General features: G+C 39.4%; 1 protein-coding gene across 1 annotated transcript; it reads left to right on the top strand.

The window, feature by feature from the left end:
• Window positions 1–3,202: 3,202 nt before the first annotated feature.
• crip1 (cysteine-rich protein 1) lies at window positions 3,203–8,557 on the top strand. Its single transcript, XM_023430813.2, has 5 exons — window positions 3,203–3,362; window positions 7,078–7,172; window positions 7,569–7,626; window positions 8,066–8,110; window positions 8,291–8,557. The coding sequence occupies exons 1-4, from the start codon at window positions 3,323–3,325 to the stop codon at window positions 8,104–8,106; spliced, it is 234 nt and encodes a 77-aa protein (XP_023286581.1). The 5' UTR covers window positions 3,203–3,322; the 3' UTR covers window positions 8,107–8,110; window positions 8,291–8,557.
• Window positions 8,558–14,791: the final 6,234 nt, after the last annotated feature.

The raw sequence follows: 14,791 nt of genomic DNA, 5'->3' as shown, positions 1-14,791 counted from the left end.
CTAGGTTTCCTGCCTGATGCCAGGTGTTACGCCAGAATATGGCGTAAATTATATGTGTTTATTGTGGTTCATCTTTAATCTAACCTCAAAGGTTAATAGAGACTAGAGAAATGGAAATGTACCTCTATCAAAGTGTCATCTTGATTGGCTCGAGCAGTGAGCACCTGGAAAATGTCCCAACGGAGGAAAAAAAAAGTACCAATGGTCTGTGTTACAGTCACCCTGACAACATTAGTTTTTTGTTTGGTTGCCATGGCGCTTTGATGACAAGGATCCTCAGGGGGTTTGGTATCTTTTAGAAATCACACAACTATGGCTGAAGTTAGACATAAACACACTTTGCTCTGAAGGTGTGTCTGTATGGGTAGCATGTGAAGATACCACATAAAAGTAAGCATAACAACATAACAACCCCCATATAAACACACAAATACTGTACACTGTACACACACACACACACACACACACACACACACACACACACCCACACAAATGACAACAATATTTCAACCCAGCAGATCAGGTCACAAATTGCCCTGGAGTTGGGTGTGATCTGCTTGTGTTGTAATGAATACACTCAGGACTCTGAGCTCAATGTCAAAACAGAGTCATGCCAAAGAGACATTATGGTGCGATCATGAGCAAATAACCTACAACACTGTGTTACCTCAGCTGTGCAGCTACTAGTCTGCTAGTCCAACACCACCTGCCATATTCAAAATGTGTTCATTTGAACTGATTAAAGATAATTAAAAACTATTAACAATATAAAAGTGGATATTTTTACACAATTTTTTATACAGTTCAACTATCAATATTTAGGTTGGTTTGGTTAAGTTTGCATTGGCCGTTTGGATTGGGATGCAGTGGCAGAATTTGGACTTTTCAGCCATTTATTAGCTGTTTCATCCCTTCAGGGTTCCAGGTTCAAGGGAGAGTTTACTGTAATTCTTTCCATGTACAACAGACCGACTCAGTTCACAGGGGAATAAAATAAAAGCATATACAGTTTAAAAACAAAACAAAACACAAACAAATGGCCTACTTTGGCAAACTATATCAACTGTTAATTACTTTTATCTGTCAACAATTTATCCATTTTTTTTAGCCATTTTAACCATTTATCCATTACTTTTATCAACTATTAATTACACCTTTAGCTAACTAAGTGTCAGGCCTGGACTTGAAAGAGGACTCAGATGCAGAGTAACAATTTGGCAGACTTTATTTATCTATTCCAACCTCAAGAGAGAGAGGGACGAAATAAAATCAGCTATGAAAATTATGCTATAGAGAAAAATCTAATAAACAAAAAAACACTCCAAATGGAGGGACAAAGCTGCTAAAACAAAAGGAATAAACCAACAGAAAATCACTCTACAAGGAGGCTACAAAAGTTGCTACAAACTTGACAAACAAACTCTAGACTATCAAAATACAAACAGAAAATCACTCTAAAAGGAGGCAACTAAAACTGCTACAAACTTGACAAACAGAAAACTCTAGACTATGAAAATACAAACAAAAATCGCTCACATGGAGGTAAACAGCTAAGTATTTAAGCTGTTAATTCATTACTTAGCTATCATTCAAACCATTTATCCACTACTGTTAGCTTTTTCACTACATACATTATCCTTAGCTAGCTAAACGTTTAAGCTAGCCATCTGAACTGTTCCATTACCTTTAAATGTTTAAAATGCTGTGTTACTATAAATATACATATTTAGGTATCGTACTGCTGAGTCCACAAAAGGTGTGTGTGTTTGTCCAAAGTCACCTGACTTGGATTATTCATCAGGGTGGGTTATCTTGCCATTCAGCACTGAATAGACCGATGGAGTCACATATCAGGTTGGTAATGACAGAGTAGCAGGGAGGTTCCTTTACTGACATCATACATGTCACACTGGAGAGTAAATAATGAAGGACCAGAACTTGGCAGTTTTCCAACTTGACTTTGACTAGACTAAGACTAGGCTAACTTGACTAAGTTGGAACAGTTTTATAGGACAATGGCTACACAGTAGGTTTATGTTGTTTAATATATGGTTTCATTTTATTATGGCTGTTAATTTCCAAAGTTCTGTAATCAGCATTGTTTGATTTGGATGGGAACACTGTAATTACCATAATCTAAAGGTGCCACAAAATGAAGCGTGAACATACAGTATATTCCTACTTTGTATATTTTGATTTTTAGGCAAATTTGATTTTAAAACTGAAGCACTAGTCCCTTGAGAGGAACCACCTGTCTTACAAAGGATATCAGTGTGACGTACAACAAACATCCCTCTATCATTTACATTACAAAAGGTTCAGAGCTTCAAACGTTCACCTTATGTGACCCCATGCTTATGTATGGTAGTGGTTATGCTAAATCTTATCATGACTGCTCACACAGTTCTGCAGCAGCTCTCTCTGTTGAACTCAGAGAAGGTGTGAAATAACTTTGGCAAAAGGAAACTGGGCCTGAATAGAAGAACAAAAGAAATGTTTTTATACAGTACATTAATAATTCATTGTTTGGTCCACTGAGACATGCAGAATAAGTTAGCAGACTATAGCCTGAAATCCCACAGACACTCATCAGGTCCAGGTGTTGGCATGCAGACTCTGAGTCACAGTGATGAAACATAACTTGTAAATGCCAAAAAAAGATCGGATTTCCTATTTTATTGTACAGTAGCTGAGGTTTACATTTAAATCACTTTAAGATCCTTGGAAACGATGGAGTTTCAGTGCTCATTCATCTTGTATGCAAACTTTTTAACTGGTGACCGGTTTTTTTATATGCTTTGTGCACTATAAGCCATGAGTGAGTTTAACCTGTGTTTTATAAGCCTGAATAGGGAGGCCTATCCAGTATTTCACAAGAAAATGTAAAGATAAAAGAAATGTCTTTTTCATCCTTTCTAAACTCTTAATCATCTTGTGACCCTTCACATCTAATCCGTCCATCCAAAGGCTGTAAAAAATAAATAAATCATATCCGAGAAAACTGTATTGTAGGGCCAATTAAAAACGCATTTATCCATTTGGAGTAGTGTTAATTCAACAGTAAAAGAGAGGTTTATTCGCAGTAGCCTAATTCTTTGTGATGTTTTCTGCACGTACACTCACACAGACTCATCACAAGCCTCTCCCCCTGTTAGAAAAAAACAGAAAAGTTTCAGTTGAACTATTTCCTCAGCGCTATAAATACAGGACGGAGCGCACATCTGCACTTCACAGCGAGGCGTGGTCAGTCAGAGCTGACAGGTAGAACCGCAGGATACCTATTCTTCTTTCTCTACGGCAGATCAACACTAGCTCCAACAAAATGCCAAAGTGCCCAAAGTGCCAGAAGGAAGTTTACTTCGGTAAGATTGACGTCTTTACATTGATTCTCCTCTAAGTGATTCTCACTTTACTTGCAGAGATAATATCCTCTTTTGCACAACAACATTTCCTGGTTATTGAAAACTAGCGGCTTTTCTGCGCAAATGAGGAAACAGGAAACTGAGAGTGACAAGACTTCAAGCATGTTTCTTCTTCAGCATCTTTCAACGTATATATTATAAAAACAAATGTAATTTTTTTTCCATCCACTCCTTTACAAATTGAAATCCTGCATGCACAATTTAACTTATGTACAAATGCATAAGTATTATCAACAAAATGTACAGATAGCATCTGAACTAAAAGCACTGACTGTGCAGAATGGCTCCTGTCAGTGTTTTATTATTACATATTTGTCATTAATATAGAGTAGAAAGAAGCAGAAGATGGAAATACTAAAATACAATTACTTTAAATTAGTACATGAGTAAATGTACTTAGTTACATTCCATCACTGGCAGGTGCTGTGCTGCACAATATACTTGAACTTTTGATAATTAAAGTACATTTTGCCGATTATACTTTTTCTTAAGTAAAAATTTGAATGCATTACTTTGACTTGCAATGGAGTATTTTTACATTGTGGTACTGCTACCTTTACTTAAGAAAATGATCTGAATGCTTCTTCCAGTCCTGAATATTACAGATGCATCAGCATGTAAGCTTTTACTTTTATGTTGCAGTACGTTGAGGTGGAGCTACATTTAACTGCTCTAATTACTTTTGGCCACTAGTATCATCTATAATGTATTACATAGTTTAAACATGCATGCATGAAAAATCTTAATCTGAAAAGTAACTCTAGCTGTGAAATACTAAAGCAAAGTAGTGTACTTGAGTACATGTACTGAGCTACTTCTCATCAGTGGAGTTTTAATCACAACCTTATTTGCTAACTTGCTCATTTTCTTTAGCTGTCAATGCAGCATCCTAGCTGTGCACATTTACTCTTTATATCTGCCTGTATGTATGCATTTTGCAGATTGATGCCTCGTAGTCTCAGAGGGTCACTGCACTCTGCAAGCTGTCTTGTTATCACGTTACTTAGGAGTTTAAAGTCTGCGCTCCCTGCAGGAATTGAGTTGTCTTTCTTGGTGATTCATGAGCTAGATGAATAATGACTGGATGGAGCACAGGAAGCAGGTTTCTTCTCCGCTGACATCTCTGCGATACAGTAGGTCGGTCTCGTGGGGACACTATCAAAGCAGGGACCTATTACTCCATCTGGGGGAGGAAAGGGACAGCTCCATTTTATTTGCGTCTTAATCCATTTACCACACCACATGTCTCCGGCTCAGTAGTGCGACAGAGTAAATCTTCTCCGGAGAGATGCGCAGAGGCTGAGGCCAATACAGAGTCTTTGGAGTGTCAGTCAGATGACTTGACCCAGAGACTGGGGAGACATCCTTTCCATTTTCCCTTTTTATGGACAAACCTTCCCCTCCTGGCCAAAACAAGCCAACGAATAGTTTTTTTTTCCCCGAGCAGGAGAATAAGAAAATGCTGAAATAGAGATGAGGGATAAGTAGCCTGAAACAAAGCTTTGTGTTCTTTTTGTGTATGTCTTGTCATTGCCCTGAACTGTCTGCATCAATTTCCCACCGAAACCTCCTCTGTTTCTAAAACTTGCTTTAATGTCTCAGTCTGTGATCGTCTCCATCACACCTCCCTGCTCCACTCCACCCCCCTCACCCTCCCCTCTCTTTCTGTCCGTCTCTTTTGCTGCTCATCTGTCTTACCGTTACGAAGCTTTCAGATGGAAACAATCAGGCTACTGCTGCTTCACTAAATGATGGAGGGGAGGGGGGGGGATCTGTTCCAACTCCAAAAAAAAAAAGAAAAAGAAAAAAGAATACTTTGTTCTTGCTGGAAACTTTGCAGATGATCATGACTAACATGTAGTGTAGGTAACGTGATGCTGTATTTATGCAGAGATTGTGCACAAATGCATCAATGAAATTTTTAGAATTATTGACACGACATTATGATAAATATCTTTAACATCTAAAAAACCTCAAGTTCATCAACCTTAAAAGAATTGTTTGACATTTTTTGCTCCCTTGCACAAAGTCACATCGACGCCTCACCCTTATCTGCCTGTTAAATTTAAGGCCACAATTAGCAGCACGTTAGCTTAGCATAGGAAAAAGCCTGGAAACGGGGAATAAAAATTAGCCTTGCTCTGTCCATTGGTAACAAAATCTGCCTACTGCCTCCTCTAAGTTAACTGTCCGCTTGCTGAGGCTTCAGCCTACGGTCATGAGAGTGGCACCAATTATTTTGTGCACTGAGAAATGAGCCAAAATCATTTAAAGTGATTCTTTAGTTCATTAGCCACAAAAAGTTTCATAGTTAGTTAAAGAGTTTGACTTCATTTAAGGTCGTTCACATAACTCTAAATGCTTGACAAAGCGTTATACAACCTCCCCGTGAATCTTTTTTGGGATGGAATGAAGCAAATAGTTGAACAGCCTCCCCTCACAGTGTGTTTTTCCATTCAGATTTATGTGATTGTTTATACTGGACTGCCTCCATAATGCTCCCAGTCGGTGTGAGCTGATGGAGAGGGCAGATTGGATTATTCTTCTGCCTGTCACACCCCATTTCTCGTTCATATCATCAGGTAAAATAAATAACCCGTGCATAAAAGGGAGCTTTATCAGCTCCATATAAAATTGAGAGAAAAGCAGCATTCACGGGCGTCACCGTGACTGATAGGGATGCACTCTGAGCTCTGCTTTTTTAACTGCGAGACCCCCCTCCATTGCTGCTCAGACAGGCAAGAATCCACTGTTTGCTCAGTCCACTGCTTTGGTATTTGAAGTTAAGTACAGTAATTACTTTGGGTCAGACCCGCGTTCCGAGTCCCGCCACATTTTGCTGAAATGTTTTCATGGAGCTGGCCTGGTCTGACCCCAGCCTGGAGCACTTTCTCTGTTTCCACTGACTGTTGCATAATCTCATGCCACATCGGGCTATTTTTAGAGAGGAAATATGTCATATCCTAATATTGTGGGAAGGTTTTGAGGCTCGTGGCATCACCTGAACCCAGAGTTATTTACACTGGCTGTCCTTCCTGACTTTTTGTCATGTTTCAGGAAAATCCGCAGCTGTTGATCAAGCCTTGTGCTGCACATTTACGACATATGAGATGGCCTCAGATCATGATAACACTTGATTACACACAACATTTCCTGTGCTTGGTCTCGGCTGTCATCCTCCCTTAGCTAAGCGGCTTCCTATCTGTCTTTGCATCGAGATTCTTTGTCTCTCTTGTAACGGTGTGACCAGTCTCAAAAGGCGTCTGAATCCTTGTCCATCTCCTTCAATAAAGATTCGGGTTCTTCCCTTCTTTTACAATCCTCCTGAGGGGTGTTTGCACAGATCAGCCCTGCATATAAAGAAGGTCTTCATCGGAGTTTATGAGGCGAGATGAGGATGGATTCATCAGGGACACTCAGTCCTCTTTTTCACCATCAGGCACCACACCCAGACAATGTTCTCAAACTTATCTGCGGAGAGTACATCTCGTTGGTCTAAAACTGATAAATTCACAGCAGAGGCTCATTAACTGACCAGCAGACCATGTGTTAACCCTGTGAGGCCTGCCTCTCCTCCACAGACGACAGTAGCTCTCTTTGTGATGGAAGTCCGAGGATGTGATTATTAATTTATGCCTTTTGATGTGTTTGGCAGCTGAGAGGGTGACGTCACTGGGAAAGGACTGGCACAGGCCCTGTCTGAAGTGTGAGAAGTGCAACAAGACACTCTCAGCGGGCTCACATGCAGAGGTGAGAGATCTGAATAACATGACACACTAATATAATGTACATCCTGTAACTCTGAGTTCAGTATTGAATCTGCAGCCTGATCTGCAGTATTTAGGTTCATCTTTCAGTAAGTTTAAACGACAAAAGTAATAAATAACATAATATTTAATAACTGAAAATCGCAGACTGAAATTCACATAGATTATATAGTTGTTGCTGACAATGCAATCACACCACCAGGCCTGTTTGGTAGCTGTTCATAAACTTTTGATCATATCACACTACAAGTGACCGTCCTGCAATGATATTTTAATTCTGAAATGTTTTCTTGACCTTGGAATTGAAACATTAACACTTATGTATGTATCACTTTAATATTTAAAACAAGTGTAAATTCTACTCTTCCCCCTCTTACAGCATGATGGCAAGCCATACTGTAACAACCCCTGCTACAGTGCATTGTTTGGACCTAAAGGTGAGCACATTCTCCGCACGTTATCTTTTTTTTTTTTTTTTTTTTTTTTTACACAGTGAATGAACTCACCCTGACCTCCTGACACCGTAATCACAACATCTACACTTTGGAATAATATTCATAAAAAACAGGAAGAAAACACAGAGTGATCCTGGTGGCTGTGAAGGCTCAGTCACCTTTGGTCAGGAGACTTTTTCTCATCCAGAAACGCCCATTGTTTGTTTATGCGTTAGTGCTGAGGCTGTAAATGGTCCCGTCAAAGCACACACTGTCACCTGATATCAACCGGTCGTTACGTAATTGGTGGCATCTCTTTAAACTTTGAAGGAAAACAGTTTTGATTTGGTGTCAGATTTCTCTTTTTCCTCCAATGTTTGGCCACACTTTTTTTTCATTATTCCTGATGTGAATATTAATTCCTCTTCGTCTTTCCTCTCAGGATTTGGGCGCGGTGGAGCCGAGAGCCACTCATATAAATAGACAGGTACCGTGCACACATGCATCCTTCATCCACCCATTCATCAACTCTTACATTTGCATGCATTTGTTCCTGTCGTACATTTTCATGGTATTTGTTAAGACAAACACCGACTTTAGCCACAAGCAAATCCGTCCTTGTACTTTGCACTGTCTGACGTGTGTTTTCTCTGCTTCTCGTCGTCAGGTTCAGGCCTCGCAGTAAAAAAAAATGTTGCTTGGAAACTAGATCGAAGAAGCCAGCATGCACACGAGTCCCAATGAAAACCAGCAAACAAACTGTGCTCTGATTTAGAGAAATCATTTTGAGTGCATGGGTTTGTATTTTTTCATGTTTGTTTGTTTTTTTTTTGGTCTGTTTTCTGAAGATGATTGTGTATTCCCATGATGTAGAGATGAAGTGGTTGTCCTCTGGTCCTTTTAATCATTCTGATTAAACACTTTTTAAAATTTGTGTCATTTTTATTTTAATTTTTTATCTCCCAATGAAAAAACAAAGATAAAGTACAGCTCCTCCTTCAGTTCAACCACATTAAAGTCATTTGCCAGGGTGTTTTGTCACTATGTAATTGAATCTACGTTCCCTGATCCATTTAAACCCATAACACATGGGAATGTTCAGCATTTTGTTTACTAGCATTACTCAATGGCTCAATGAAATCCTTGAGCCCTGTATTATCTAGTAACATCACTTTTATGCTTTAATCAAATAAGTTAAAATGCCCTTAATAATAAAAATTATTTTATTATAACTAACTTCTCAAGATATAGAGAAAACTCTATTTATATGGTCACCATCATGTATTTTTATGTGTTTCAAAAAGTCCTCAACAGACATGAAAATTTTTCTAACTCATAAAAGTCACAAGATTTTCATCTGACCATAAGCAGCACACAGTCATAGTTATTGGTAAAATAATCTCAACATAAGGTCTAGGTTCTGGAGCTTTCAGTCATGTCTCATGGTCTTCCTCAGCAAATGGATTCCCTGCTGTCATGCATTTTAATTGCTGCAGATATTTACTAATGATTATTTACAAACAAAACGTGATTAACTCATAAAAACTGGCTAATATTAAGGGTTGCAGTCCATTCTTGATAGTGAGAACAGGAGTTGACAAAATAATCTGATTTGAAGGTCCATTTAGTAACTGTTCTCAGAGCTTTTCAACACATCTCACAGTCTTCATCTGCAGGAGAAGTTTGTTCAGTTCTCAGGTTCAGGTATAGACAGTCAAGTCACCATTTTTCTGAGCACTTTAAGGATTTGGGCTTAAAAACTAAGATTGAACTCTAGCCTTTGGAAACAGAAGACGACATAGCAACCACCTCATGATCGATTTAGTAGCTGTTCTCTCCACTTTAAAACCAACACAGAAATGTACTCGCTGCTTTTAATATGATTTACAGATCTCCTAAAACAAACCAATCCGAGGGATAAAGTGAGTTAAAGTGAGAACACTTATTTGCAGCATGGTCCTAAGATTTTACAATCATGAAACTGAACAATAGAATCCATCAGTACAAATTAAACCAACAAATAAATCACATTGGTGCATTTAAATACAACAACAGATGAAGAGTGCAAGTATAATTTCCCAAGATGCGCTGTTAAATCACAGTTTTAACATATATGGTATTGTGACAACTGGACAAACGCCGTCTGCTGAGGAAGATTGTGTCGTACAGTTGAAAGCTCCTGAACAACTACTAAATGGACCTTGTTGTAAGACTGTTCCTAAACTCAAGAATCCACTTTCATTCTCAGTTTAAGTCATGTTTCATTTGGCAGGTGAATATATTCTAACAATGCACAGGTTTAGAGGATTTAAAACCTGAACCCGGCTCATGCTGGTGCATTGTGGGTAGCAGCTGGAGCAGCTGAGGCCAGCATGAGTCTATGCAGATCCACCAGATGCTTCCTCTCTGGTTCCTTTTCAGCTCGGCTGCCAAACCTTTGCTCTGCTCGGCCGCCCTCAGTCCATGAATCACGTAGCAGCCGCCGCTTCCACCGAGCCTCTGCCATCGCAGCCTGACAGTTGCTATGGCAACAGACACAAACAAGCCCCAACAGACAGCCAGTGTGCCCGTCCGTCTGGCTGTCACCCTTCTCTGCAACAAAGACGCTCAGTGTCACAGGAAAATCTCGACCGAGGCCACAGACACTGAGGCAACTGATGAAAACATGCAGGGGATGTTTGGCAGAGAAGCATTTTTCAGCTTCTTCTCAAAACTGACTGCGAAATGCAAAACAAAAACAGCTTGCTCATACATTTTGTAAACTTTGTGTTGTCAGAGAGGTCGGCTTTACAAGCAATGGCTTCAGCCTACACATTTTCGGTCTTTGCTATAATGTTTTTTATATGATGAACAAATGCATTTTTAAAACAACCAAAAAGATCCATCTATTTTACACCTCAGTGTGTGTTGTAGTGGGCATGAGAAAAATATAATAAAGAAAGAAGTTGATAAATAAAGTAAGATTCAGCCTCATATCTGCATGAGAGAAGGGTAAGAATGCACTGGGTTTTTAAGAGGAGCAGAATAGTCAGTGTTTTGACATGGTCTGGTGGAGTGTGTTGAGATTCCTCCTCGGATAATTATAGTTCTCATTTTGGTATTCAAATATCTCTCTCTCTTTCTCACTCAGATTTTTTTGCACAAGAAATACTGCATCTCTGTAGTCATGGCGACACATCCAGATGTTTGTGTGAAACCTGCGGCATTAGTCAAGTGTTCATAAGGAGTCCCGGTGCTTAAGATGTGACCGTTATTATAGTGGTCACACTGTAAATGCACCAGAAATGTTTCGATTAAAAACACAACAAACACAAGAAGAAGGAGCAGACACGGTCTCACAGGACACACTCCATTCATGGTGTTGAAGCCTTATGCATTAAACTGAGGATCGTTTCCTGTCGCGATCATAATGAAAGCATGATGCAGGCGGTAAGCACATTTATAAAGCACTTATGTTGACGTACACTGCACTCAAAGTGAAGCGTTACCAGTGTTTTTTTTTTTTCTTTTTCTGTCGAGCAGGAAGAGAGGGAAGCCAGAGTAATTTGCCAGTGAAGACCTGCTGTGTCAGCATGAATCAGAGGCCCTCAGTCATGAAGCTGTAAAATTAGACCAATAAACCTATTAAGGGCTGGAAAATAAGTGTAGAAGCATCCGACGGCCTTCATAACTCATGCATACATGCAGACATGGGTGGGCATGACTCCTCAAGTCAGGTTATAAATCAATTATCTGGAATAGAGAGGAAGGGTGTGCCCGTTAGGTTGTAAATAGTGCAGATTAGTTGACAGGGCGTGAGGGGAAATATAATCAATCCCAAGTAAAGAGTGGCTAAGCAAACCAATAAAAATAATTTGCCATTTTAATATTAAAAATCACATTAATCAGACAAAAAATAAATAAAATATAAACTAATTACAAAGAATAAATAAACAGGCTTAAACTTCCAAAATTTCCATAATCAACGACTTTTTTAGAGCTCCTGCTGTATGTGTAGGGTCGGCAGCTTTCTGACTTTGGTGTCTCCTAGTGGTGGTATGACAAAAGACACTGTAGTGGAGAGCAATGTGAACACTGCATCACCTCCCAGTCCGCACTGTGATGAATGGGCTGGAAACATTACATATCACCCTGTTGTCATGAACTGGGCTCAAACTCCCACGAACGTGTGTGACAGCTGTAACGCAATCCAGGCGCAATGTGCAAACAATTCACATTTTCATCCTCACAATTACAATGTGAATATATCAATAACAGTAATAAAAGTTGTAGGTATGTTTATGATTAGCACTAAACAACTAGTGCGTCAGAGGATGATTATTATGTTATTAGTTTGGCAGGTGTTTGATCATAAAGCAGAGTGCTGGTGCTAGTCACTGGGATTCATCATCTGGGGGAAATGAATGTATTTAATATCATTGGCAATCCATTTAGCAGTTGTTCAGATATTTCAGGACCAACGTGAGCAACGCCATTAGCAAGACTGAAAAATACCCAGTAAGGATCAAGTATTCAATACCAGACTGACGTTTGATGCATTGATTTGTGGGAAATGTTTTACTGCTCTAGTCAAGATTTTGTCCAGTGACTCTAATTTGTACTTAAGTAAATATGTATGTAATGTATTTTCACCACTGCTTATACTTGAGACGTCAGTTTTGAGGCAGCAGATTCATGACGTCTTGTAAAAGATCTCACTCTCACTACCACCGCACGTCTGGCCTTCCTGATCTTCTTTTATTACAGGATATTTCTCATGCTCCTCTCAGTAAAACAGACAATAAGCGAGAGAACACAACACAACTGGAGAAATACTAAAGAGTATTTCACAGCCTTGAGTGTAACCATGAAGACTGGAAAACTGTATCAGATGTGTGAAGCCGTGAAAGTCATAAAAATCAGGCCTGTCGGTTTTAATATGGACACACACGCATGCCTCTGCTATTACTGAACATCTGTCTTCCCTACAAGATTGGACTTTTCATAGTAGACCACTTAAAAATTATGAAGTGTGTTTGAGAAAATAATCTTTAGTCTGTGCCGTTTCCACTCTTCTCTTCGAGCTCTTAAACCTGTTAGTGTGATTTCAGAGCGTGAAAGAGACATGGACAGGAAATCAAGCGTTTACTTTGTTTACATTCACTCACTTAAAATAAAAACAAACAGTCTTTAAAATGGTTCAATAAATAATCATTACTAATTCTTAATAGAAATGTCAGACAAGTTTTTTTGCTTTACATAGGCAGTAATGGTCTGTGCATGAAGTATAATTCTTCCGCAGTTCAACTTGTATAATGAAAAATGCCAGCTTAGGGGTATTGCCTAGTTTCATTGTCCTACTTGTGCTAAGTGTAAATGTATGTTGACGTTTGTGAGCTGATGCCGATGCTGCACCCTGAACGCTGTTAACGCTTTGCATATGTTGTTGTCCCATTGAATGGAGACGTGCAAGACGTTACAGTACTTGGTTGTGGTTTAAGTGGTATTTACTGGTGCCAATGAAAATGAGAACCTATTTCGCCGTACGCCTAATTCTAGCTGGCACCGTTTAGTGGCAAATACAACCTCACTAAAATAGTTAATTTAGTTGTAGTTTCCAGTCCAATCTCAAAGCAGAGTCCAATCAGAGGGCAGGTGGTTCTGTTGCCTTCATCAGCAGATCCTGCTTGTACTTTTCTTGTTGATTCACTTGTCCAATCAGATCCAGGTTTTAACGTTACACACTGTGTGGGAACTTTGAGCACTGGGTTTTCTGCTGTGTTGACAAAAGCACTTATTTCACAGTCTATGTAATATTTTACCTCAACACCAAAATCATGCAACAAAAAAATATGACTTGGTTCACGCGACAACAAAAATTCAGTTCAATTTATTCGGTGTCTCAACTTTGTGCTGAGTCACGCTTTTCCCAAACAATGAGTGTTTCAGTTCCACTCAACCCATCGTTTACCCTGTGATTTTACCATAGCAGTGAGACATCTTCCCCATCAAATAAGATCTCTGAGAGCAAACTTTAAAACTGGACTTACCTGCGGTACCAGGTAGTTTTTTTTTTTTTTTTTGCAAACAGGATGTAAGAGGACGCGGGTTCCTGGAGAGCGGTGTGATGAAGAGGAGGCGATCCGACTCTTTTATTTACTGACCGCAGACTGCACACTGAGCCATGAGAGGTTCACTGACGCCATCATGTTTTTTCTTTTGTCGTCCGTATTTAAACCCGTAATGGCGCCAACACTGACCAATCCCCATATGAGGGCAGAGTGCAAAGAGTAGAGAACTCACCTCTGCTCGGTGTTTCCCCCTCCCCTTCCTGTTCAACCGTCTGGTACAGGTGTCTGTTTGTTCCCCACTTAAACCTAACATGTCTTACAGTAGGCCTACATCCATGGTTGCACAGTTTACATCCATGGTTGCACAGTTTACTTTTCTTATGCTGTTATTCACATGACTCAGCTGAGACTGGGTAGACAATCACGGTTTTGCGACTAGTTTTGCCTCTTTGTCTCATGGACACACAGGAAAGGAAAGAGTGAACCAGCAAACATGAAGTTCAGCTGCAAGTGACACAAAATCCATAAAGGAACATTCAAAGTTCATAACCTTCAGCTAAAACCCATGAACTGCAGCGGGAAGTGGAGCTAAAAGTCCTACAGCAGCTGTGCATGAAGTTCAAGATACTAATAAATAATGATCACATCATTCATAAACATACAGTTCATTCATTTGAAAGCAATTTTGACTAGATAAAAGGCTTAAATGTCACATATGTTATTCCTGTCCCCAAGGACAGTAAAGTCTATATGATCTGTCCTGAAATCACAGAGTCCTCAGATCCTCCACAGACGACACAAGGGCACTGACTTTGTTCTGTGTCAACATGTGTATTCCATTAAAATATCATGTGATATCATAATGTCATAAGTGACTAATGAAAATGTTGAATGCACTTTTTAATTGAACCCCCCACATTAAGAGCTAATGAGTGCAAATGATGAACTAATACAGTAGAAAAACAGACTCTGGAAGTTTAGACTTACAAATGTCATATTATAAAAAAGCCAAAGGCTTGTTTTCATCAGTCAGGCTACTGAAGTCATAAAGCTGAAATTACTTTGAGCCACTGGGAGAAATGCGTCACTAACCCCATAATCTACAGTAGCTGTGTAGT

This window comes from Seriola lalandi, unplaced genomic scaffold (genome assembly GCF_002814215.2).
Source record: "Seriola lalandi dorsalis isolate HSWRI2012SDOR001 ecotype SW California unplaced genomic scaffold, Sedor1 jcf7180002054911, whole genome shotgun sequence".
NCBI classification, from domain to species: domain Eukaryota; kingdom Metazoa; phylum Chordata; class Actinopteri; order Carangiformes; family Carangidae; genus Seriola; species Seriola lalandi.
The sequence above is the reverse complement of the archived record's forward strand: the minus strand, read 5'-3'. Positions and strand labels throughout refer to the sequence as shown.

Excerpts from the sequence above, each read along its gene's own strand:
- crip1 (XM_023430813.2), top strand. The coding sequence starts at position 3,323 with ATGCCAAAGTGCCCAAAGTGCCAGAAGGAAGTTTACTTCG. Across the intron at positions 7,173-7,568 it reads CAGCGGGCTCACATGCAGAG|CATGATGGCAAGCCATACTG; the intron begins GTGAGAGATCTG and ends CCCCTCTTACAG. Across the intron at positions 7,627-8,065 it reads TGCATTGTTTGGACCTAAAG|GATTTGGGCGCGGTGGAGCC; the intron begins GTGAGCACATTC and ends CTTTCCTCTCAG.